Raw genomic sequence first — 26,601 nt, 5'->3', positions numbered from 1 at the left:
ACCGGGGTCCTTAGGCTTCACAGGCAAGCACTTAACCGCTACGCCATCTCTCCAGCCCCATCTCTTTTTTTGAGGTATGATTTTAGTTCTAGTTCTGATTTTCTTGATTCTTCTTGGAATTCATTCTTGCATTTGATCAAGTGTTCATTAAGCTTAATCAACTGGTCATTGAGCTCTTCTTTTTGTTGACTCACCTTCAATTTGTTCATATCTCTTTTGAGGGTTCTACTTTTTCTTCAATCAAGTTATACCTACAGTCAAAAGTTGAACATTCTAGGAGATGATTCTGTTCAATTTCATGGATATGATTGTTGGTTCTTTGATGGTTTCCTTCCAGTTCAGTGATTATTTTGATCAGGGTCTCACTGGCTGTTGTATTTTCATTTTATGAATGAATTTCTGTTGGCTATGATTTCATTGGAGCCTCCATTGTAGGACTAGGCATTCTTGGTAGAGATCTCTCAGTTTTCCGACTTTTTTGTTGGCTTTTTTGCTTTGTTGTCTACCCATATTAGAGAGACTCTGTTTTATTGAGGAGAAAGCAAGTTTTGTCCTTTGGCCCTTGCACTCTATGACTCAGGTGAACAGGGATGTTGGTACCCAGTAGCCAGACAGGATACAAGAGCAAAAGGTCTGAGTCCACAGCCCTAACCACTAAGCAATCCCTCTAGCCCATAAAAGTAAATTTTAACAAAAGGTTACTTGTCCAATTCCTGACATGAGGCAAGAAGCTTCTCTGACAGCATCCCTGGAAAATGGACATTTCTCCTCTGTTAAATCAATGGCAGTGGTTATAAAGAATGTCATTAGGACAGGGAGTTTACCACCTGTCTAGAGGTAGTCCATCCTTTCAAACAGCTTGCACTGTCAGAGAATTCCTCCTTTGAATGGCCAGCTGGGACCTATTGACAGCACCATTAAGAGTGCTGTAACTATACGCTTCTAGACAAAGGCAGTTAGGTTTCCACATGACAATTAGTTTGCTTGACAAACTGGAGCACTGAAATACACTAAACACAATTCCACTAGGATGGCTCCAGGCCACTGGGGTACGTGAGCACTCTCAGTAAGGGAAACTGGGGTCCATCACAGGGAGCAGAGCCTGTCAGGACATGACAGAGTCATTGGGCCACTACGCTTGAGCTGAGCTTAGATCTTGGTATCTACCCACTCACCAAGGCAGGCCAGGTAGCGGTGGCAGACATCATAGGAGTTTCTGGGAAATGCAAGGCACTCACATTACTGCATAGCAATACTGGGCCATGGTTTAGGAGAAACAAATTAATTCCATAAAACTGATCATGGCAAAGCATACCTGATGTATTCAAGATATGTTCTGGCATAAGGTAGGACCAAGTTTGCAAACTCTAGACTTCAGTGGCTATTATCTGGAAGATGAAACCATGGTTTAGTGACTTCAAGGTGATATCATCCAGAAGAAATCTCCCTTCTAAAGAAACCTCTTCCAATGTCTGAAGGCAGCCTCACCACTGCTTGGATCATTTCACATGACTTCTTCAGTGACTGGACCATGCAATGTCCCCACTGAGCATAATGGTATCCCAATGACACTCCCCACCCCAGAGTGAGGCAAAATTATGTTGTAGAGCTTAGCACAAGTCTCTTTTCTATTATTGATTTATAATGCACATTAAGCAAATAGTTCCCTCAGAATCTTTTCATTGAGTTAAATTTTAGCTATTAAGTTAGGCTTCCATTTTATACTTACAAATTCATATTTTTGACCCTAAAAGGAGGAATTACATTCATTATTAAACTTGGGAGGCACAGGGAAAGTGGGAAAGCCTTGCTCTTCTGCTGTTCTCCATGGCCTTCAGCTCAGTACCTCATCCTTGGACTCATCCCTGGGGAAGAGGCCGTGATGACAAGATGATTAAATGCCTTTGAAAACACTAGTCAACTCTATGAGGTAGAACTGAATCTAGGATGGTTTTACATTCACTCATTCTACAGATTTTTACTCAGTGCCTCCTGTCAGATACAACACTAGACACTGAAGACACAGTTCTAATTTGTGATTCATGCCTCCACAGACCTTACAAATTGTTGTCTTGTTTCTCATTTACACAGCTAACCATTTGGTCCAGTTTTGCATTGTTTAAAACTATGATAATAATTCATCCTATGCTTTTGTAGATCTCTTTATTTATGTTCTAAATGTATATCTAATAAAAGAGACAATTATTAAAGTCTTCTTGTACAGACCCTTTCTATAAGTGCTTATGAGTAATTTCTTCCCCTGGAGAAAGTTTGTCACACAATTCCACACAGCAGTACTGTCATCTAGTCTAGAGTGAGCAAGCTTCCTGCCACTTCCTCCCACCTAGTGTACAGCCATTATTGCTAAATCTGTGAACTCTCCCACCCTTAAGCCTCAGGTCATTATGACTGTCTTGGATTTCCACACATTTCACCAACACATGTGAAACAGTGTAGGGGAAACTGCTAATGATTTATTTGCCTTTTGTTCATTTCATTTACTGGGTAGTTTGGTGACTTGGGCAGCTTTTGGACATGGTTTGATGCAAAACTGGGAATACTGAAAGGAATGAAGGGTGATGTCTCCTATGGGGAAAAATAAAGAAGGTAGGCTTCAGGGTTAATTTTCCTGTTTGTTTATTTGGTCAGGGTCTTGCTGTGTAGCCCAGACTTCCCTCCTGCCTCCCAAATACTGAGATTACAGGTGTGTGCCACCATGCTCAGCAGAGAGTGCATAGTAGAACAAAATTAGAATCTATTATATGAATCATATGATGTGGAAATTCTTTAGACACAGTTACAAAATTACCATTTACCCATTTGCCTGCATATGACCATCACTTTGTTGTATAGACTATTTCTTTGTAATGGCAGTATTGTAGGCTCAAAATAAAGATTATGTGATATTTACCATTCTTTCATTCATCCCACAAACACTTCCTGAAAATGAGTACTCCAATACAGCAAGAAATGATGCAAACTACTGCTAGGTACAGAGTATTGCTCCTCTGCATGCCAACCAGCCTCAAAATGTCACAGAATGCTTAAGAAACTCTCACAAAAGGAATACATTTGGAGATACTGGGAAACATGTCTATCAATACTGCCTGATTTGCATCAGATGCAAAAGCCTGTGGAGGAGAAGAAATTGGACTTGGCCATAATTATACAAGACCTCACTAATGGACTTGGGTGTGGGGTCCTGGACGATGACTGAGGAAAAGCTAATAGAAATCTGAGAGGAGAAGCATTTAAAGAGATCACAGAGGAGCTGAAGAGGTTGCTCATTGGTTAAAGGCACTTGCTTGCAGGCCTGCTGGCCTGAGTTTGATTCCCCAGCACCTTTGTGAAACCAGACGCAAAGTGGGCCATGAGGGTGATTCCAGTGTGCACCTGTGTCAATGGGCGGGATAGCCAGAAGTCTCCAGAAATTCCTGTCTCGCAAAGAAGGTAGAAGGGGAGGACAAACACCCTGAGGTGGTTCTCTGACTTCCACATGTGAGCTATGACATGTGGGTATACCCATACATATCCACACATACATAAACATACAAAACAAACAAAAAGTTCAAAGAGATAAAAGCCAGATGTTTGGGAAAGCAATGGGGCCAGCTACTTTGCTGTGTACTTCAAGGAGGGCCAAGATATACAGAAAAGAGCTGTGCTTCTATGCTATCTGTGGGAACCCTCTCTGGGCTCTATTTCTGGACACAAAGCTCAGAGACCATGGAAGAATGGAGCTAGGAGTCAGCTCACGTGAGAGCGAGGAGACTGCTGGCAGGGTCCAGTGGATATCAACAGCAAAGCAGGTGCCATCTCTATAAGGACTATTCGAAAGAATATCTGGAAAGCAAATGTTTCAGAAGAAAATGCTGGATATCTTGTTAATGAAGAGGAAAGTAGGCCCAGATCAGTAATATCTGGGGTACTCAAGGCCTGGGAAATATCTATTCTAGGCATAAGAATTAAAATTAGATGTCATAATAATATGATGGGAAAATGAGTTTCAATTGCTACTATCCATATGACCATACCATGTAAAGACATGAACTGAATATTCTTTAAAAGGAGCACCCTGATTGATTTGACAGCTGTGGTATGGAGAGCTGAGTGTCATTTCATGACTTCAAATAGAGAAAATGTGCACATATTCCCTTACATATCAGTTATGTGCTCAATCATTTATTTGCCTTAATTTTTTCATGCATAAATGCTAATAAAAACATGCATGCATGTCTTACTTTTTAAGTGCTCCTTGAAAAGTTTTTCAATTATCATTCTGTATGTAGGTTCATCTTTCATCAGTATTTGGGCTGCCTCTAAATTCACTGGCTTTTCTAGGCTTGGGTTAGAAAGTAGTACCTAAAAGTAAACACATACAATACACAGGTTTTTAAGAGGACATTTTTTTTCTTAGAGAAAAATGACAAACAAATATATGTGGACTCTCAAGAAGCATTTATTAAATTCCTACTATGTACAGCCTGGATTTGGGTACAAGAATGACATGAGACACAGATCTTCCCAGGAAGTTAGCCATATATCTTGGCTTTACACTGTATATTCATGATCCAAACACTAGATCAAAGCAAAAGTCTTCTGCTATAACATTTGTTCCTATCAAATAAATTTAAATTGGATTTTTATGTAAAATGAACTAAACATTAGGGAACAATGAAAGTTTTCCATTACAGAGGTTAAGAAATAAAACTGTGCATCTGAGCATGAGACCACAATTAGATCATGGATAAACAAACAGGCTTGCACTTGCTTCAGTGTTGCTCCAGAACATCACATGATTGATTTCATATCTGTAATAATTTTCTATAATTGCTGCACCCAACTGACACATGCTGGCATCATAGAATGATGTGCATTTAATTTAACTTAAAAGCTAAGATGTTTGGACCACTTTCCCTTTTAAGCATTACCAAGATCCAAATCATGGTATCAACTGGCTGGTTGTTATCAGAAGACCTGGCATGAGTCTGTTTCCAAGCTCATGCAATGGGGTTGGCTGAATTCAATTTCGTGCTATTGTAGGACTGTGATCCCCATTTCTTTCTGGGCTGTTAGCTGAGCATCACCTTCTCCTTCCACATATCTACCTATCTCCAGTCCTCACACTTGACATTTTAGATCCCAGGGCCAGCTGCACTAGGACCAATCTTTCTGACATCCCCTCTGCTGCATCCCTTCTTCCAGTGTCAGCTCTGTCTCTTGCACCTTTTATTGTTATGGTCTCATGAATATTTTGCACCATCCAGAGCCTTTCTAGTTTAAGGTCAGCTGATAAACAACTATGATTATACATGCAATCAATGCACACTACCTCCTATGTTAGTACCTGCTTGATGTTAGCATGCAAGTCTTGGGAGACATCTTTAAAATTCCACATGCTACAGTGTCTATGCCGCTAGGCCAAACAGAAGACTAGTGGTAACCAGAACTGATCTGCTAGACTATGATCTACCTGTCACTTCAAAGTTGTCTTATCCCAAACTGTAAATCTTTATTATTTAATAATTCAGTATTTTGAACATTATATGTTAAAACATGCAATCTACATAATAGCATATCATTAAAACAACTACTGTATGCATTACAATTATAATACCTATAGCATAGATGCAAGTAAAGGTGAGCAATTCTGACTTAAAGGTCATGAAAAGGCCTAAATGTTGATACCAAAGAGAAAGTCCTAAAAGCAGTTAGGGAGAAACAGCACAATACATATATAGGTAACCCCATCAGAATTACTTCAGACTTCTCAATGGAAACTCTGAAAGCCAGAAGGGCCTGGAATGTAGCACTGCAAAGTCTAAGAACTTATGGCTTCCAACCCCAAACTACTCTATCCGGCAAAAGGAACCCTCATATTAGATGGTGTAACAAAAACTTTCCATAAAAGTCAGCTTTACACCTATATGAATACAAAGCCAAGCCTACAGAGAGTACTTAAGAAAATTCTTCATACAGAAGAGTCAAATAACCATCTTCAAGTGCCTACAAGAAGCAGATCACAATAACCAGACTCAGAGAAGGCACAAAAAAACTATAAAGTCCAAGAAAACAATAAACCACATAAACCACCACAATATGGCAGGGATTAAATCAAACCTTACAGTTATTACCCTAAACATTAATGACCTTAATTCACCCATCAAGAGACATAAACTAACAGGGTGGATCAGAAAGTAATATCCCTCAATCTGCTATCTTCAAGAAACCCATCTCACCACTAGAGACAGACACCTCCTCAGGGTCAAAGGGTAGAAAATGATATTCCAAGCAAATGAAAATAAGAAACAAGCAGGCATAGCTATACTAATATGGGATAAAATGGACTTCAAACCAAAAGTAATCAAAAAAGACCAAGAAGGCCACTTCTTACTTATCAAGGTCATGATCCCAGCAAGAGGATATCACAATCATCAATCTTTATGAACCAAATAGAGGTGTACCACAATTCATAAAACAAAACCTACTTGACAATGAAATAAAAATAACCACCAACACCATCACAGTTGGGGACTTCAGTGCTCCACTATCAGCAATAGGTAGATCATCCAAACAGAAAATTAACAGGGAAGTAAGAGAACTCAATAACACCATAGATCAGTTAGACCTAATGGACATTTTCATGACATTCTACCCCAAATCCATAGATTACACATTTTTCTCAGCAGCCCATGACCTTTTCTGAAATAGATCATATACTGGGCCATCAAGCCTGCCTCCATATTTAGGAAGATCAACATAATTTCCTGCATGATATCAGATCACAGTGCTATATTGCTAGAAATTAACAACAAAAGATGTGCCAGGAATCCCATCAGCTCCTGGAAACTGAACAACACACTTTTCAACAATAAATGGGTAGCAGATGAAATTGCAAATTTTCTAGAATTGAATGACAATGAGAACACATTGTACCAAAAGTTATGTGACACTATGAAGGCAGTTGTTAGGGGAAAATTCATTGCACTAAATGCCTTCATAATAAAGACATAGAGATCCCAAATCAATAACCTAACCATCCACCTAAAGGCACTGGAAAACCAAAAAGAATCCAACCCCAAAATCTCCATATGGAAAGAAATAATTAAGATCAGGGCAGAAATTAATGAATTGGAAACTAAGAAAACAATTACGAAAACTGATGAAACAAAGAGATAGTTCTTTGAAAAAATAAACAAATTGATAAACCCTGGCCAATTTGATCAAACAAAAAAAAAAAAGATGCTTCAAATTAACAAAATTAGAAAAGAAAAAGGAGATATCACAACACACATAAGAAAAATTGGGAGACTCATCAGGACTTATTTCAAAAACCTATACTACACAAAACTGGATAATATGGAGGAAATGGATGAATTCCTGGACACATACCACCTACCAAGGCTAAAATCTGAAGAGATTAATCTCCTAAATAAACCTATCACACCCATTGAGATTGAAAGGGTAACCAAAAACCTCCCCAAAAAGAAGAGTCCAGGACCAGATGGCTTCTCAGCTGACTTTATCAAACCTTCATGGAAGAACTCAAACCAATCTTCCTGTGCCACACAATTGGAGAACAGGGAAATCTCCCTAACTCCTTCTATGAAGCTAGTATCACCCTAATTCCAAAACCAGGCAGAGATGCCACAAGAAAAGCAAACTACTGGCCTATTTCCCTGATGAAATTCAATGATCCTGAACAAAATCCTTGCAAACTAAAGTCAACAACATGTCAAAAGCATTATCCACCTTGATCAAGTAGGCTTTATCCCAGGGATGCAAGGTTGGCTCAATATATGGAAATCTATCAATGTAATACACCACATAAATTAGCTTAAACACAAAAACCACATGATCATTTCAATAGATGCAGAAAAGTCCTTTGACAAAATACAACATCACTTCTTGATAAAACATTGGAGAGAATAGGCATGGATGGTTTATATCTCAACATAATATAAAGGCTGTATATAAAGCTCCTAAAGCCAAAATATTTAATGGAGAGAGACTGGAGGAATTCCCATTGAGATCAGGAACAAGACAGGGGTGTCCACTCTCACCTCTGCTCTTCAACATAGTACTAAAAGTCCTAGCTCAAGCAATAGGATAGGAGAAAGAAATAAAAGGGATACAAATTAGAAAGAAGTTAAGTTAGCCCTATTCACATATGAGAAGATTCTATGCATAAGTGACCTGAAAACCTCCATGTCAAAACTCTTAAAGGTGGTGATTAACTCCTTCAGCAAAGTATCAGGATACAAAATCAATAGCCTTTTTTTATATGCAACAGACAAAGATACAGATAAAGAAATTATCAACATTGTCCCATTTTCAATACCAACCAAAAAAAAAAAAAAAGAATGAAATACCTTGGAATAACATTAACCAAGGATGTGACAGGCTTATATAATGAAAAAATTAAAAACACTCAAGAAAGAAATTGAGGAGGATTTGAAAATGGAAAGACTGGATAGGCAGAATTAATATTGTGAAAATGGCAATCTTACCAAAAGCAATATACAGATTTAATGCAATACCAATAAAAATCCCAACATTTTTCTTCACAGAGATAGGAAAAAAAAAATCTCAAAATTCACATGGAATAGCAGAAGGCCTCAGATATCCAAGCACATCCTCAGCAAAAGAAACACTTCTGGAGGCATCACCATACCTGATCTAAAGCTATAATACAAAGCCATAGTAACAAAAGCAACATGGTGCTGGCATAAAAATAGGATCATAGACCAATGGAACAGAATTGAGGACTCAGACTTTGGGTCAAGTAACTACAGCTACTTGTTATTCAACAAAGGCCCTAACAATGTGAAAAAAAGACAGCATCTTCAACAAATGGTACTGGATAAACCAGATAACCATATGCAGGAAAATGAAACTAGGTCCACACATCTTGCCATGCACAAAAATCAAGTCCAAATGGATCAAAGACCTCAACATAAGACTTGAAACTCTGCTACTACTAGAATTAAAAATAGGAGGATCTTTCCATGATACAGGATTGGGAAAAGACTTCCTGAACAAAACACCAGTAGCTCAGGAAATTAAACAATCACTCAGGGGTCTCATGAAGCTGAAAAGTTTTTTCACAAACATACCCTAAGCAGAGCCAATAGATTATCCACAGAATGGGAGAAAATATTTGCCAGTTATACAACTGACAGAAGCCTAATTTCTAGAAAGAACTCAAAATTCTAAACAGAAAAATGTCAAACAACCCACTCACAAAATGGGGCAGAGAACTGAGCAGGAAGTTCTCAGAGGAAGAAATACAAATGACAAACACACATTTAAGAATATGTTCAACATCCCTAATCATCAGGGAAATGAAAATTAAAACAACTATGAGAGTCCACCTTACCACAGTAAGGAGAGCAAACATTAAAAAATCAAATGAAAACAAATGCTAGTGAGGATGTGGAGAAATAGGAACACTCGTTCACTGTTGGTGGGAATGTAAGATGGTACAAACACTATGGAAAGCAATACGGAGTCTCCTATAAAGGTTTACTATCAAGTTAACAGACCCAGTTATTAGCTTACTCAGTTCCGAGAGATTTGCTCAACTACATTTATAGCTGCTCAATTCATAACAGCTAAGACTGGAATCAACTCAGATGTCTATCATTAGATGAATGGATAACTAAGATGTGGTATATCTACACAATGTAATTGTACACAGCAGTAAGGAAAAATGACACATGAAATTTGAAGAAAAATGGTCACACCTGGTACAGATCATTCTCAGCAAACTCACCCAATCACAGAAAGACAATTGTCGCACGGTCTCACTCATCTGTGGTTCCTAACATTGATCTGCCCGAGATGCTGACATACCTAATAGGCATCTTGAGGACTGGACAACAGGGAGGGTGCGGTGGGAGCAGAGGGTAAGGGTGTGGAGGGACACAAAACCAGACCCAATTAGAACTGGTACAATAAAATCCTGTATCTTGAAAGACTGACTAAAAGGTTCAACTTTCATCAGGTCCTTAGAGGGAACACCTGAATCGAAGGGCCCTGGAGAGGATATGATGAAGACTATCCTTACTCTTCTCCTGTTTCCCTCTCTCTCTCTTTCTCTCTCTCCTCTCTTTGTCTTTTATATTACCTATATTTTTCTAATTTTCCCTTGGCACTGGCCTGTAACTCCTAGTACCAGGATGCAGTTAACATCCACAATGAGCTGTTGATCAGAGAGATCTATAATGTTTCCCTAAAGAAGACAGACTTCTGTCAGAGCATTTGTTTACCCACCAAAGGTTAATGGTAAGACCCTACTGCTGAAGACATCATATGCTGTTGGTATGGAACATATAGAGACCTGGCTGGAATCTGGAAGAGAGACAGTCCCCAGATAGTTAGCTTGTCTAGTGCCAGAAGGTGCTACATGAGCAACTGGGGGAAAATGGCCAACATCTGTCCAAGCAACTCATGGTCTAAGCTACTCAGCAGCAAACAACCTGATGTGATGCTTACCCACGTGCAATAGTGGTATACAGCCATAATGGGTAACCAACTGCTCTTGAACTGGCTAACAGATCTGCTCAGTGGAATGGAACCCATAGCTGGAACTGGGAAACAAGTCAGAATCATATCCAAAAAGTGAGTTCACTCTCCAATATCATGCTCCCACCAACTTGGGCTACAAGAGGGCCTACACTTATTAAATTCTCTTTAAAATAATAATGGTTATCCCATTGATCTGGTGCTGACTTCACTCTCCATTGGAGATTCTGCTTCTCTTTTTCAGATGGACACAGAACCTGAGGAGAGAATCAGCCCATTGCACCTCACTAGGCCCCAGATGAACCCATAGAGTAATTGGGGAAATAAGCAAGACTGCTGCTTTCTTGGTGAACCTGGTATCAGCACAAGGGTGAAGGAGATAGACACAGAGAACACTCAACTCCTAGCATACCAGCTACCTGTAGACACAGATGCTCCCAAGACCTCATCACTGAAGTAGATCTAAAATGAACCCAATATGGCTCAGGGAAATTTGTGGAAGAGGGGGTGTAAAAAATGTTAGAGCCACAAGTTGGGACATTATGCACAGAGACATTGCCTCTTCCCCATAACTGATGGCTACCACCACAATGCAACACCCACAATCCCCAATGAGGAGGGAACCTTCAGGGAGGGGAGGACAAGGAGGAGGCTAACAATGGTACCAACATGTGCTGTTTACACACTGAGTATGTCCATAACTAAAAAGAAAAAATAAAAATGAACAAAACACTAAAAAATATTTAAACAATATTGAAAGAACCATCCCCTTGAACAATAATATGATAATTACAGATATATCTCATTTTTTAGTCAAAAGAAAAAACTCAATAATTATTGTTTTATTTGTATTGTCTATTACCAGCAGACACTTAGTCACAGGTAATACTTTCAATATACCTTATTTAAATTTAAATGAAAACTCCATCTCTCAGTAATAGTGACCACATTTCAGTGTTCAGTGGACACAGGCAGCTTCTACACTGAATGTTTTCACACATACATGAAATTCCAATGGGTGGCCTTGACTACCACAAGAACACTGAGTAGCCATCAGAATATTGATTGCAGTCAAATAGCTGTTGAAATAAAATGTTATGTGAAGCCAGGCATGGTGGCATGCACCTTTAATCCCTGCACTCTGGAGGCAGAGGTAGGAATACTGCTATGGGTTTCAGGCCATCCTGGGACTACAGAGTGAATTCCAGGTCAGCCTGGCCTAGAGAGAGACTGTAGCTTGAAAAACCAAAAAAAAAAAAAAAAAAAGTTAGGTTGAGAAAAACATACATTATACTGTTACACACACACACACACACACACACACACACACACAATTGCAACAAGGTAAAAATTCATTCATTTTTGTCAGTCTTACCCTGGGTAAGTACTGGGGAATGGATGGCTCACTGCCTGTGTGCACAGTCTATGAAGGCAGACAGGAAAGGGTGTGTGCATTGTCACACTGCAGTGCTCAAATAGACATCTGCTTAGAGGCAGATGGGTATGTGGCAGAGGAGGTGCCCTACCCACAGCCACAAGTCTCACTCTAGGACAAGAAATCCAAAAAGATTGTCCTGTAGGAAGGCGCACTTAATCTGTGACATTATCAAGAGCCACTTGGCAGACACTCTGAGGACAGGAAGGAGAAAATGGGTGGCCAGTGGATGGAGAACTGTCTGGGCATGATGTAAGGCCCAGGACTAGTTGGGTTTGTAGTGTTAAGAGTTTACAACTCTATAAATTCTTTTTGATCTGAATTATACCAGGCAATGTGAGTTCAGAGAAGCATGAAGATGTAAATGGAAGCAGGTTTCATGGTGTGTTAGGGATAGTCTAAGTCTAACTATGAGAAGCAAGTTCCCTGCTGTATGATAAAACTGGGTAGGACTTACCTTGCAGAGAATGTGAGAACCAGTGGAAGAGCAGAAGGAAATACAAATACAGTAGTTAAGAGGTTTGTTTTTTTTTCTGGATGAATATTAGTGACTTTCTTTTTCCTTTATAGTATGTTAATATTTGCCTAATTTATATATTTGGAAAATAAAAAATCAACCATGCTATCTATTGGCTACTTAAGACACACTTGTCAGCACTTGTGGACACTTTGCATTCCTGGTTAATATAAAAAGCCATCATGCACTAAATCAACCATTATCTGTTGCACTCTGTGCTTCTTAGTGCTTTACATGCATTAGCTAACTTCATTTTAATGAGTTATAGGAGGTAGCTCTTAATAACTGCCCATGTGTTGCTAAAGAAATCAGGCATTGAGAAGTGAAGAAACTTGTCCAGTGGTTCATGGAATGAGAGAAATAAGACAGGAAGCAAGCAATCTAATCTCAGAGCCTCTTATTTTCCTTTTATTAAGTAATTCTGCAGTTCAAATTTTTCACCTGTACATTCCAGCTTTCTCCAGTTATTACACTTCAGAACATTCGTGTTTACTATTCTTAAGGTAGCTTCTACTTTGGGTGAAACAGAGACATGCCTCAGTTTGAAGTTCAAAAGATCAGTCCCAGATATCTGAACATCACTTCTTAAAAGGTTTAACTAAAATATTACTGGAATACAGCTTCACATAGGGGGATACTCAATCCAGATTTGTTGAGTGAATAAACAGAACACTGAATCTTTCCAAAAGACAGCACACATTTTACTATTAAGATGACTACTCAAAAAACATTTTATTTTCAACAATAACAGAGAAATATTGTATTATCATTTTGTGTTGAAAAATCTAATTAAGTCAAAATATGTTATTCTCTAAATATTCTAGATAGAATTTAATAGTATAAAGCTAGGTATTATTGGTGATGGGTAGCTCCCTGGAGAATTTACTGCTAAGAAATATCAGTCAAAACAATACCTCTAAAATGATAATTCTAGCATCAGATAAGAGGTAAGAAATAACATAGATGGAGGACTGCATGAACAGACATAAGCCCAGGAGTAAAGGTGGCATTTGGGAAACTAGCATTCTGAGGAGAGGAAATAATATTTGATTTCACTATTAACTGAGTTTGATATGAACACTTATATGAGAAAGTCATTGTCAGAACACAGGATGAAGCCAAATATTTTATGGATTCAGCTGTCTGAGGGAGGCAGGGTTTAAGATGAGAAAGCACCTAAAAGACTTATTCAGTGTTGGGAAATCACATTAGGAGCCAAAATAAAGCCTGGTAACAGTTGTTGAAACCATCCAAGCACTTGTTTTCTCCTTTTATAAAATATATATTCTTTGATTATTAAAAATAAGTGACTAAAGTTCCATTTTATAGTCTTGATATAGAAATCTTGATTTATATTAGTTTGCTTAAATTCTTTAATCATTTAAATATGCATTATTCATTTTAATATCATGTGTTGAATAATTAAAAAATTAAAGAAAGTGTTCAGTTAGGTGTGGTGGTACATACCTGTATGAATTCAAGGTCAGCTTGGGCTACACAGACCTTGCAGAGATGAGAGTATCTCCATGAGTTTGAGGCCATCCTGGGGCTACACAGTGAGTTCCAGGTAAGCCTGTGTTAGAGTGAGACCCTGCCTCAAAAAAAAAAAAAAAAAAAAACTCAGAAAGAGAGAGAGCGAGAGCAAGAGAGAGAGATTGTGATAGTCTTACCTGTAGGCTAAGTAAGATACTGCTCAGGGTATAACTTGTATTCCACTTATCACGGTTTTCCAAAAAATCAATACTGGGCAGTCCAGAATGTGGGTCCACTGTATAAACAATAATATATTTTTATTTAAAACTTATACACATCCAAATGATAAGCCAGAAAAACATCTAGCCTTCTTTTTTAATTTCTTTTCTATGATGAGAAGGAATGTGGGTGTCCAGTGTCCACTACTTTTGTAATGTCTTAGCAGATATGATAGGTGCTTTATTGTACTTTATAAGCTTCAAAATCAGATTTTAACTATAAAATAAGATATGATTGCTCCCCTGCCTATCAAATACACTCATAAGTTATTACCCACTATACAAACATTCACACATATGCACAAATGTAATTATCATATAGGATGATATTTTTCATTTAATTTCAGTAAACTTTCAACATACTTCCAGGCATATTTATTCAAAAGAGATGTGAGCACCTTTTATGTGCTAAACAATGACAATTCTAGGAATTCAGTAGTGACTCAGAAAATCTAGCTTTCACAGATCTTCTTGATCTATTAAGAGGCAATACACAATGTGTGGGAAGTTCCACTTTAAGATTCCCATGTAAAAAAATTCTGAGGCTAGGGAGTTGGCTCAGTGGGCAAGGCTTGCTGTTCAAGTATGAGGACCTTAGTTTGGGTCCTTGGAACCCATGTAAAGGCTGATGCAGTTGTGCACGTCTGTAATCCTGCAGTGAGAAGGGAAGGCAGAGTCAGGAGAAGCCCTGGAAACTTGAAGGCCAGCTAGGCTAGCATATGCAGCAGAGAGCAGCAAAGAAACCCTGCCCCAAACAACTTGGGAGAGGACTGACACCAGAGGTTGTCCTCTGGCCTCATGTGTACACTGTGGAAATGTGTACTGTGGCATATATGCACCTGCACACTCACACACTCTTAGAGATTAAAATTTTCCATGTTCATGGATATTGTGATTAAAGCGGACATTTCACATCTGTGTGTTCAAACAGCCAAGGATTTTTTTCAGAAGAAAAAAGGTATCTGTAACATATGCAGATTTTTTGTCATGATATTCTAAACAATACTGTGTGACAACTGCTTATAAGCATTTGCATTATATTCAGGATTATAAGTGCTCCAGAGGTGACTAAAAGTATGTGGGAAAGCTGGAGATATAGGTATGTGGCAGAAGCTTGCCTAAAAGGCACAAGGCCCTGGATTGAATCCCAGTACTACTAAACATATAGATGATAGATAGATAGGTAGGTAGGTAGGTAGGTAGATAGATGGATAGATAGATAGATAGGCAGACAGATGAATTAGTAAACTAAATAAAAGCATATGGGAGAATTGTTGTCTGGGCTATATGTACATGCTACTCCATTTCATGTGAGTTTGAACCAACTTTTGTTTTTTGGTATCTGAGGGGCAAATGGACCACTTCCCATGGACCCTAAAAAACAATTATGTTTTCTGTTGCCTATCTCCTCCACTGCTATTGGGAATGAGCGTTTTACATATAACATACACCCATGCTTGTATGTCTATGGAATAATTATAAGTATGATATTTTAGGGACTTAAGGAGATATACATTTTTGTATCTTATTAGCAACTATAAAATTACTACCCCAAATTGTCAGAGGAATAATGCCTGTCCAAGTCTACTAAAATTGAGTGTTACATCCTTAGCTATAGTGGTTTTTAAAAGTCTATGCATCTTAAAATGTCACAGGTTCTCAAACATTTTTGTGTTTTATCATATTTAGAAAGACTTTCCTCACCAAGCCCATAAAAAGTGATATTAGGGGCTGGGGAGATGTCTCAGTGTATAAGAGCAATTACTACATAAGCATAATGACCTGAGTTCAATCCCCAGAACCAACATAAAAACCTGGGCATGTTACATACATGCCTGTAACCACAATTCTGAGGGGGACAGAGACTAAAGAATCACTGGACTCACTGCTCAGCCAGACTGATAAATAATAGCTCTGGGTTTAATGAGTGACTCTATCTCACGAAAATACATGGATGAGCAATAGAAAAAGATATCAGGCATTATCCTCTGGCCTCTAGAGACACACATATGCACAGAGAGCACACAAATGCCCAGATATACACATATGTACATACATACACACATATGTACACAATACACAAATAAAAACTAAATAGAATTTTTATAATATTAAATAGTTTTCTCTCTTAGCATTTAAATCTTTTCAGTTATGATCCTTCAGGAAATGACTTATGTATAACATGGTACAGCAATCTAACTTTCTAAGAAAATGTTAATTTGTCTAGTGTATTATCTTTTATAAAATGAAAACTTTAGAGATAAATTATTGAATTATACAGTAACAATCACAAACATTATTCAGCCATTTAAAGGATTTTTTGAAGAATGTATAATAATGCAGAATAAAGACTTGCATAATTTAGGGTAATAAAAGCTAGATGTAGAAAAGCATATACATATAATGAAAATAAATTTTACAAAGTTGAAAATGGTATCTTTGCATTAACATTCAAGGTGACTGCCAATTTTTATGCCTCTTAATGTTTCCCCAGTGAATATTCTTACTTTTATAATCATAGAATCTTAAAAAGAAACATGATTATTAAATACTGAAAAGAATAAGGATTACAGAGACAGAGCTCTGCTGATAATGAGTCTCATTTAGTGCTTACCATTTGGATGAAAAGGAATTGTTGTAAATTTCACAACTGGAGGGGCAAGGTTGTATTCTGGTGTAAAATCTATTGTCAGTTGGAAAGTAACTCCTGCAACATAGAAATAAAGAGTTTTACTAAATTGTTATATATAGGTCGAGTCTGATTAATACAAGAGGTTTCAACATGGTCAATCTCCCAGTGAGTTTCTTAAGTTGCTATACAGTACCTGGACCCCTCTGCATTGGAACCACACCCTTTTCAACCCAAATTCACTAGTTTTCAGCCTCTTCACCCTCAGTTCTGTCCCTTCACTTATCTTGGTTACCCTCACATTGGCTTCTCTGATGTAGATTTCATGGTAACTGAACTCACCCTTTCCAGAATCTGCAACATCCTTTCTTGCCTATAAGGCTGAGTGTCTCTTTCTGTACTTGGTAGGTGTGAGCATGTTTTTTAGGACTCAACTCAAATGTGAGTTCCTCAGAAACCTTTCTGACTCCTGTAAGATAATTTACTAATTCCTCTCTGTCATTTCGTTCAAAACCAATAATCGTAGATGTAAGATTTTATTGCCATCATCTGCGTACATGTCTCCCTACTAAATTCACTGAAGTAGTCTGATGTCTTCTTTTTTTTTTTTTTCCGGTTTTTTGAGGTAGAGTCTTGATCTAGCCAAGACTGACCTGGGATTCATTAATTCATTATGTAGTCTCAAGGTGGTCTCAAACTCACTACAATTCTCCTACCTCTGCCTCCCTAGAGCTAGGAATAAAGGCATGCACCACAATGCCTGGCCTAGTCTATCTTCTTAACAAATGATAGAAACAACTCAGAATTATTAAAGTTTAGAGTGGGTCAATTTTCTTGAGCATTTGACTAATGAAATTTGGGAGAAAACCACACAGAAAAAACTGAACATTAATGGTGGGGGGCTGACACCAATAGTAATTTTGACAGGTAGTCTCTGAGATCATGGTGATAGAAGGTATTTTGATTAATCTTCTATTGTGTTTATTTCTAATGTGTGAGGCTCTAGCAACGTGTACACACACATAGATAATATAAACATTCAGCATAAAGGAAAGAAACCATCAAATTTTAATGTATATTGACAAATGACAAAATAGAGCCTAGAGTAAATCAGCACATGTGAATATAGTACATTAGCACATGAACATAGAGGAGATCAGCACATGAACATAGAGTAGATCAGCACATGAACATAGAGCAGATCAGCACATGAACATAGAGTAGATCAGCATATGAACATAGAGTAGATCAGCACATGAATATAGAGCAGATCAGCACATGAACATAGAGTAGATCAGCACATGAACATAGAGCAGATCAGCAAATGAACATAGAGTAGATCAACACATGAACATAGAGTAGATCAGCACATGAACATAGAGCAGATCAGCACATGAACATAGAGTAGATCAGCACATGAACATAGAGGAGATCAGCACATGAGCATAGAGTAGATCAGCACATGAACATAGAGCAGATCAGCACATGAACATAGAGTAGATCAGCACATGAACATAGAGCAGATCAGCACATGAACATAGAGCAGATCAGCACATGAGCATAGAGTAGATCAGCACATGAACATAGAGCAGATCAGCACATGAACATAGAGTAGATCAGCACATGAACATAGAGTAGATCAGCAAATGAGCATAGAGTAGATCAGCACATGAACATAGAGTAGATCAGCACATGAGCATAGAGTAGATCAGCACATGAGCATAGAGGAGATCAGCACATGAACATAGAGTAGATCAGCACATGAACATAGAGCAGATCAGCAAATGAACATAGAGTAGATCAGCACATGAACATAGAGTAGATCAGCACATGAGCATAGAGTAGATCAGCGCATGAGCATAGAGGAGATCAGCACATGAACATAGAGGAGATCAGCACATGAGCATAGAGTAGATCAGCACATGAGCATAGAGTACATCAGCACATGAACATAGAGTAGATCAGCAAATGAGCATAGAGTAGATCAGCACATGAGCATAGAGTAGATCAGCACATGAACATAGAGTAGATCAGCACATGAGCATAGAGTAGATCAGCACATGAGCATAGAGTACATCAGCACATGAACAAAGAGTAGATCAGCACATGAACATAGAGTAGATCAGCACATGAGCATAGAGTAGATCAGCACATGAGCATAGAGGAGATCAGCACATGAACATAGAGTAGATCAGCACATGAACATAGAGCAGATCAGCAAATGAACATAGAGTAGATCAGCACATGAACATAGAGTAGATCAGCACATGAGCATAGAGTAGATCAGCGCATGAGCATAGAGGAGATCAGCACATGAACATAGAGGAGATCAGCACATGAGCATAGAGTAGATCAGCACATGAGCATAGAGTACATCAGCACATGAACATAGAGTAGATCAGCAAATGAGCATAGAGTAGATCAGCACATGAGCATAGAGTACATCAGCACATGAACATAGAGTAGATCAGCAAATGAGCATAGAGTAGATCAGCACATGAACATAGAGTACATCAGCACATGAACAAAGAGTAGATCAGCACATGAACATAGAGTAGATCAGCACATGAGCATAGAGTAGATCAGCACATGAGCATAGAGGAGATCAGCACATGAACATAGAGTAGATCAGCACATGAACATAGAGTAGATCAGCACATGAGCATAGAGTAGATCAGCGCATGAGCATAGAGGAGATCAGCACATGAACATAGAGGAGATCAGCACATGAGCATAGAGTAGATCAGCACATGAGCATAGAGTACATCAGCACATGAACATAGAGTAGATCAGCAAATGAGCATAGAGTAGATCAGCACATGAGCATAGAGTACATCAGCACATGAACATAGAGTAGATCAGCAAATGAGCATAGAGTAGATCAGCACATGAACATAGAGTAGATCAGCACATGAGCATAGAGTAGATCAGCACATGAGCATAGAGGAGATCAGCACATGAACATAGAGTAGATCAGCACATGAACATAGAGCAGATCAGCAAATGAACATAGAGTAGATCAGCACATGAACATAGAGTAGATCAGCACATGAGCATAGAGTAGATCAGCGCATGAGCATAGAGGAGATCAGCACATGAACATAGAGGAGATCAGCACATGAGCATAGAGTAGATCAGCACATGAGCATAGAGTACATCAGCACATGAACATAGAGTAGATCAGCAAATGAGCATAGAGTAGATCAGCACATGAGCATAGAGTAGATCAGCACATGAACATAGAGTAGATCAGCACATGAGCATAGAGTAGATCAGCACATGAGCATAGAGTACATCAGCACATGAACAAAGAGTAGATCAGCACATGAACATAGAGTAGATCAGCACATGAGCATAGAGTAGATCAGCACATGAGCATAGAGGAGATCAGCACATGAGCATAGAGTAGATCAGCGCATGAGCATAGAGTAGATCAGCACATGAACATAGAGTAGATCAGCACATGAGCATAGAGTAGATCAGCACATGAGCATAGAGTACATCAGCACATGAACATAGAGTAGATCAGCACATGAACATAGAGTAGATCAGCGCATGAACATAGAGTAGATCAGCACATGAGCATGGAGTAGATCAGCACATGAGCATAGAGTACATCAGCGCATGAACATAGAGTAGATCAGCACATGAGCATAGAGCAGATCAGCAAATGAACATAGAGTAGATCAGCACATGAACATAGAGTAGATCAGCACATGAGCATAGAGTAGATCAGCGCATGAGCATAGAGTAGATCAGCACATGAGCATAGAGCAGATCAGCACATGAGCATAGAGTAGATCAGCACATGAGCATGGAGTAGATCAGCACATGAACACAGAGTACATCAGCACATGAGCATAGAGTAGATCAGCACATGAGCATGGAGTAGATCAGCACATGAACATAGAGTACATCAGCACATGAGCATAGAGTAGATCAGCACATGAACATAGAGTAGATCAGCACATGAGCATAGAGCAGATCAGCACATGAGCATAGAGTAGATCAGCACATGAGCATGGAGTAGATCAGCACATGAACATAGAGTAGATCAGCACATGAGCATAGAGTAGATCAGCACATGAGCATGGAGTAGATCAGCACATGAGCATAGAGTAGATCAGCGCATGAGCATAGAGGAGATCAGCACATGAACATAGAGGAGATCAGCACATGAGCATAGAGTAGATCAGCACATGAGCATAGAGTACATCAGCACATGAACATAGAGTAGATCAGCAAATGAGCATAGAGTAGATCAGCACATGAGCATAGAGTACATCAGCACATGAACATAGAGTAGATCAGCAAATGAGCATAGAGTAGATCAGCACATGAACATAGAGTAGATCAGCACATGAGCATAGAGTAGATCAGCACATGAGCATAGAGGAGATCAGCACATGAACATAGAGTAGATCAGCACATGAACATAGAGCAGATCAGCAAATGAACATAGAGTAGATCAGCACATGAACATAGAGTAGATCAGCACATGAACATAGAGCAGATCAGCAAATGAACATAGAGTAGATCAGCACATGAACATAGAGTAGATCAGCACATGAGCATAGAGTAGATCAGCGCATGAGCATAGAGGAGATCAGCACATGAACATAGAGGAGATCAGCACATGAGCATAGAGTAGATCAGCACATGAGCATAGAGTACATCAGCACATGAACATAGAGTAGATCAGCAAATGAGCATAGAGTAGATCAGCACATGAGCATAGAGCAGATCAGCACATGAGCATAGAGTAGATCAGCACATGAGCATGGAGTAGATCAGCACATGAACACAGAGTACATCAGCACATGAGCATAGAGTAGATCAGCACATGAGCATGGAGTAGATCAGCACATGAACATAGAGTACATCAGCACATGAGCATAGAGTAGATCAGCACATGAACATAGAGTAGATCAGCACATGAGCATAGAGCAGATCAGCACATGAGCATAGAGTAGATCAGCACATGAGCATGGAGTAGATCAGCACATGAACATAGAGTAGATCAGCACATGAGCATAGAGTAGATCAGCACATGAGCATGGAGTAGATCAGCACATGAACATAGAGTAGATCAGCACATGAGCATAGAGTAGATCAGCACATGAGCATAGAGGAGATCAGCACATGAACATAGAGTAGATCAGCACATGAACATAGAGCAGATCAGCAAATGAACATAGAGTAGATCAGCACATGAACATAGAGTAGATCAGCACATGAGCATAGAGTAGATCAGCGCATGAGCATAGAGTAGATCAGCACATGAACATAGAGGAGATCAGCACATGAGCATAGAGTAGATCAGCACATGAGCATAGAGTACATCAGCACATGAACATAGAGTAGATCAGCACATGAGCATAGAGTAGATCAGCGCATGAGCATAGAGTAGATCAGCACATGAGCATAGAGTAGATCAGCACATGAGCATAGAGGAGATCAGCGCATGAACATAGAGTAGATCAGCACATGAGCATGGAGTAGATCAGCACATGAGCATAGAGTAGATCAGCGCATGAGCATAGAGTAGATCAGCACATGAGCATAGAGGAGATCAGCACATGAGCATAGAGTAGATCAGCACATGAGCATAGAGGAGATCAGCACATGAGCATAGAGGAGATCAGCACATGAACATAGAGTAGATCAGCACATGAACATAGAGTAGATCAGCACATGAGCATAGAGTAGATCAGCACATGAGCATAGAGGAGATCAGCACATGAGCATAGAGGAGATCAGCACATGAGCATAGAGGAGATCAGCACATGAACATAGAGGAGATCAGCACATGAACATAGAGCAGATCAGCACATGAACATAGAGTAGATCAGCACATGAGCATAGAGTAGATCAGCACATGAGCATAGAGTAGATCAGCACATGAGCATAGAGTAGATCAGCACATGAACATAGAGTAGATCAGCACATGAGCATAGAGCAGATCAGCACATGAGCATAGAGTAGATCAGCACATGAGCATGGAGTAGATCAGCACATGAACATAGAGTAGATCAGCACATGAGCATAGAGTAGATCAGCACATGAGCATGGAGTAGATCAGCACATGAACATAGAGTAGATCAGCACATGAGCATAGAGTAGATCAGCACATGAGCATGGAGTAGATCAGCACATGAACATAGAGTAGATCAGCACATGAGCATAGAGTAGATCTGCGCATGAGCATAGAGTAGATCAGCACATGAACATAGAGGAGATCAGCACATGAGCATAGAGTAGATCAGCGCATGAGCATAGAGTAGATCAGCACATGAACATAGAGTAGATCAGCACATGAGCATAGAGTAGATCAGCACATGAGCATAGAGTAGATCAGCACATGAGCATAGAGGAGATCAGCACATGAACATAGAGCAGATCAGCACATGAACATAGAGTAGATCAGCACATGAACATAGAGTAGATCAGCATATGAACATAGAGTAGATCAGCACATGAACATAGAGTAGATCAGCACATGAACATAGAGCAGATCAGCACATGAGCATAGAGGAGATCAGCACATGAGCATAGAGTAGATCAGCACATGAGCATAGAGGAGATCAGCGCATGAACATAGAGTAGATCAGCACATGAGCATGGAGTAGATCAGCACATGAGCATAGAGTACATCAGCGCATGAACATAGAGTAGATCAGCACATGAACATAGAGTAGATCAGCACATGAACATAGAGTAGATCAGCACATGAGCATAGAGTAGATCAGCACATGAACATAGAGTAGATCAGCACATGAACATAGAGTAGATCAGCACATGAACATAGAGCAGATCAGCACATGAGCATAGAGGAGATCAGCACATGAGCATAGAGTAGATCAGCACATGAGCATAGAGTAGATCAGCGCATGAGCATAGAGTAGATCAGCACATGAGCATGGAGTAGATCAGCACATGAGCATAGAGTACATCAGCGCATGAACATAGAGTAGATCAGCACATGAACATAGAGTAGATCAGCACATGAACATAGAGTAGATCAGCGCATGAGCATAGAGTAGATCAGCACATGAACATAGAGTAGATCAGCACATGAGCATGGAGTAGATCAGCACATGAGCATGGAGTAGATCAGCACATGAGCATAGAGTAGATCAGCACATGAACATAGAGTAGATCAGCACATGAGCATGGAGTAGATCAGCACATGAGCATAGAGTAGATCAGCACATGAGCATAGAGTAGATCCACACATGAACATAGAGTAAATCAACACATGAACATAGAGTAAATCAGCACTTGAATATAGAGTTAATCAACACATGAGCACTTTCAGAGTTCCAGAAAATTGAAATAATGCAGCTTTGTGTATGTTAAGGATTTCCAGAAAGTTATATGTTTATAAAAGTCAGTTGTTAAAATATTTAAAAATAGACTGCTTTTCAAAACACAAACCATTCCAAATTGAATCCTGTAGCCCTTCAATTTCAGCTTCCCATTTCATCATGTCTTCGCTTACAGGCTTGGCAGTAATGCCCTTTAATTAGAAAGAAAAATAAAAGCAGATAAATGTTTATTGATTATAGTTTTGAAAGTCAGGAACAAGGTCACACTGGATATCAGAACCTGTTTTTTTTTTTTTTTTTTTGCTTTGTTTTGTTTTGTTTTCCACACCCCACCTCCAGGCAGGATCACACTCTTGCCTTGGCTGACCTGGAACTCTCTCTGTGGCTCTAGGCTGCCCTCACTGTGATTCTCCTACTTTAGCCTCCCTAGTGCTAGGATGATAGGCATGTGCCCTATCATCATGCCCAGCAGAATCTGTTTATTTTTTCCTCGATAAACTTATTTGTTGATGTGGGGAGGTGCTGTCTGTCCTACAGAAGTTAAGATATAGTCTAGGAAGCATGCAAAATAGTAAACTAAGAGCAAATTATAAATGTGAAAATCACAAGTGAGACTAAAACATCAAGACTGAGGTATGTGTCTGTCAGTGTCTGTGTGAGTGATTAGCTATTTAAGATTCAAATTAGAAAAGAAGGAAATATTTGGAAAGCACGTGCTTCTTGAATACTTTTTAAGGCAATGTGGACACCATGCAGAAGGCAAGAAGTAGAAATATTTTCATTAAGTTCCAAGATTACACTTCGGATAGACAACAGTTTTCTTATACTTAAGTATAGCTCCAATGGAGAGACAAGAATGTATTTCATATAAAATCTTATCAATTATGCTGGGCTTCCTTCAGTACATGCAATAAATTATTTCTGAGCAAGAAGTGAGGAGGCATAACTTGTCTAGATGAACATTTTATCTGTTGTATCTACATTACCTGTATTTATATATCCCATCATCTTGTCAGAGAACTACAGAGTTCAGACTGGACAGAAATATTATCACATGTCTGGACCTATACCTTGTTGATATCATTGTTTCTAAAATCTCCAATGAGGGCTTTAAAAAAAATGCTCAGGAGCCGGGCGTGGTGGCGCACGCCTTTAATCCCAGCACTCGGGAGGCAGAGGTAGGAGGATCGCCGTGAGTTCAAGGCCACCCTGAGACTACAGAGTTAATTCCAGGTCAGCCTGGACCAGAGTGAGACCCTACCTCGAAAAACCAAAAAAAAAAAAAAAAAAAAAAAAATGCTCAGGGCTGGCTGGAGAGATGGCTCAGTGGTTAAAGGTGCTTGCTGCAAAGGCTCCCAGCTCAGGATTTTATTCCCAAGTACCCATGAAAAGCCAGATACACAAAGAGGTGCATGTGTCTGGAGTTCATTTGCAGTGGCAAGAACTCATTCTCTCAAATAAATAAAAAATGAATAAAATGAAAGTGTCCACAGCAAGGATGAAAACAGAACAGGGTGTTCTGAACTACAGCTCACAGGGTAGCTCTTGGGAGTGCTCACACTCTACTCCATGGATGGCTTGATTTCTATATATTTTTCTTAAGGGTTCCCTCTTTCCTCCTCTCACCCATTTCTTATTCTCCATAAATTACCTTATGTACATTAATTTCACTGGTGGCAGTTGGAACAAAGGAGTCTTCCTCCGCATTTAAATAAGCAAAACACTTATCCACTATGCTGGTGAAAACTGTAGTAGAACACAGTGAGCAACAAGCCAGAAAACCTTAGAATGGCTTCCATACTTAACCTTTCCGAGCCTTTCTTCACTAATGGGAGAAAATAAAATACTCTTGTTTATGATATTATAATTAGTTGGCATAACCTGCTCCAAGTAGTCACTTACTACTCTACACACCCTGATATTTGGGATCTGATATTGGGTCACAATAAATGACCCAGCACAATGTACTTAAAATTATCCATTATTACTTTGAAATAGTTATTATTATGGAATTGATTAGTTCAATGACACTTCTGTAGTGAAGTGTGATTTATAGACTGAACACGGACTAAAGTGCTTCTTAGGATGGTCACCTAACAATAAGCAAGTTCCTCAGTCCCCAGCGCTCACCTTGCAGGTACTGTGGTACAACTCCTTGAGGTCTCTTTGCAGCAAGCTGTGAGCTCTGCAATGCATGACTAGACAGCAGTGCCTGTCACTTGTCCCCAAACTCCTCAGGCAGAGTCACCCTCCTACACCCCGCTAACTGACAGCTTCCCTGAATCCGGGAATGCTCCAAGGGAATGATGTCTAAGTCTTAGGACGCAGCAGCGACTTTCCCACTTCTGGGTCCTCTAGACGAGGATTCCCGAAGGAGAGCTGGGTGTGTCTCCTCTCGGGCATGTCACCCCAGT

General features: G+C 39.3%; 1 protein-coding gene across 1 annotated transcript in view; it reads right to left on the bottom strand.

The window, feature by feature from the left end:
• The window catches only part of Ube2u (ubiquitin conjugating enzyme E2 U), a 50,151-nt gene extending 23,768 nt beyond the window's left edge, over positions 1-26,383 (bottom strand). The window contains exons 1-6 of the mRNA XM_045149155.1: positions 26,318-26,383; positions 24,297-24,378; positions 16,845-16,937; positions 14,150-14,247; positions 4,242-4,362; positions 1,461-1,490 (exon numbers count right to left, since the gene is read on the bottom strand). Coding sequence (XP_045005090.1) covers positions 1,461-1,490; positions 4,242-4,362; positions 14,150-14,247; positions 16,845-16,937; positions 24,297-24,378; positions 26,318-26,383 — 490 coding nt within the window. The remainder of the gene's footprint in view (positions 1-1,460; positions 1,491-4,241; positions 4,363-14,149; positions 14,248-16,844; positions 16,938-24,296; positions 24,379-26,317) is intronic.
• Between the last annotated feature and the right edge of the window lie 218 nt (positions 26,384-26,601).

This window comes from Jaculus jaculus, chromosome 5 (genome assembly GCF_020740685.1).
Source record: "Jaculus jaculus isolate mJacJac1 chromosome 5, mJacJac1.mat.Y.cur, whole genome shotgun sequence".
Classification (NCBI taxonomy): Eukaryota; Metazoa; Chordata; class Mammalia; order Rodentia; family Dipodidae; genus Jaculus; species Jaculus jaculus.
The sequence above is the reverse complement of the archived record's forward strand: the minus strand, read 5'-3'. Positions and strand labels throughout refer to the sequence as shown.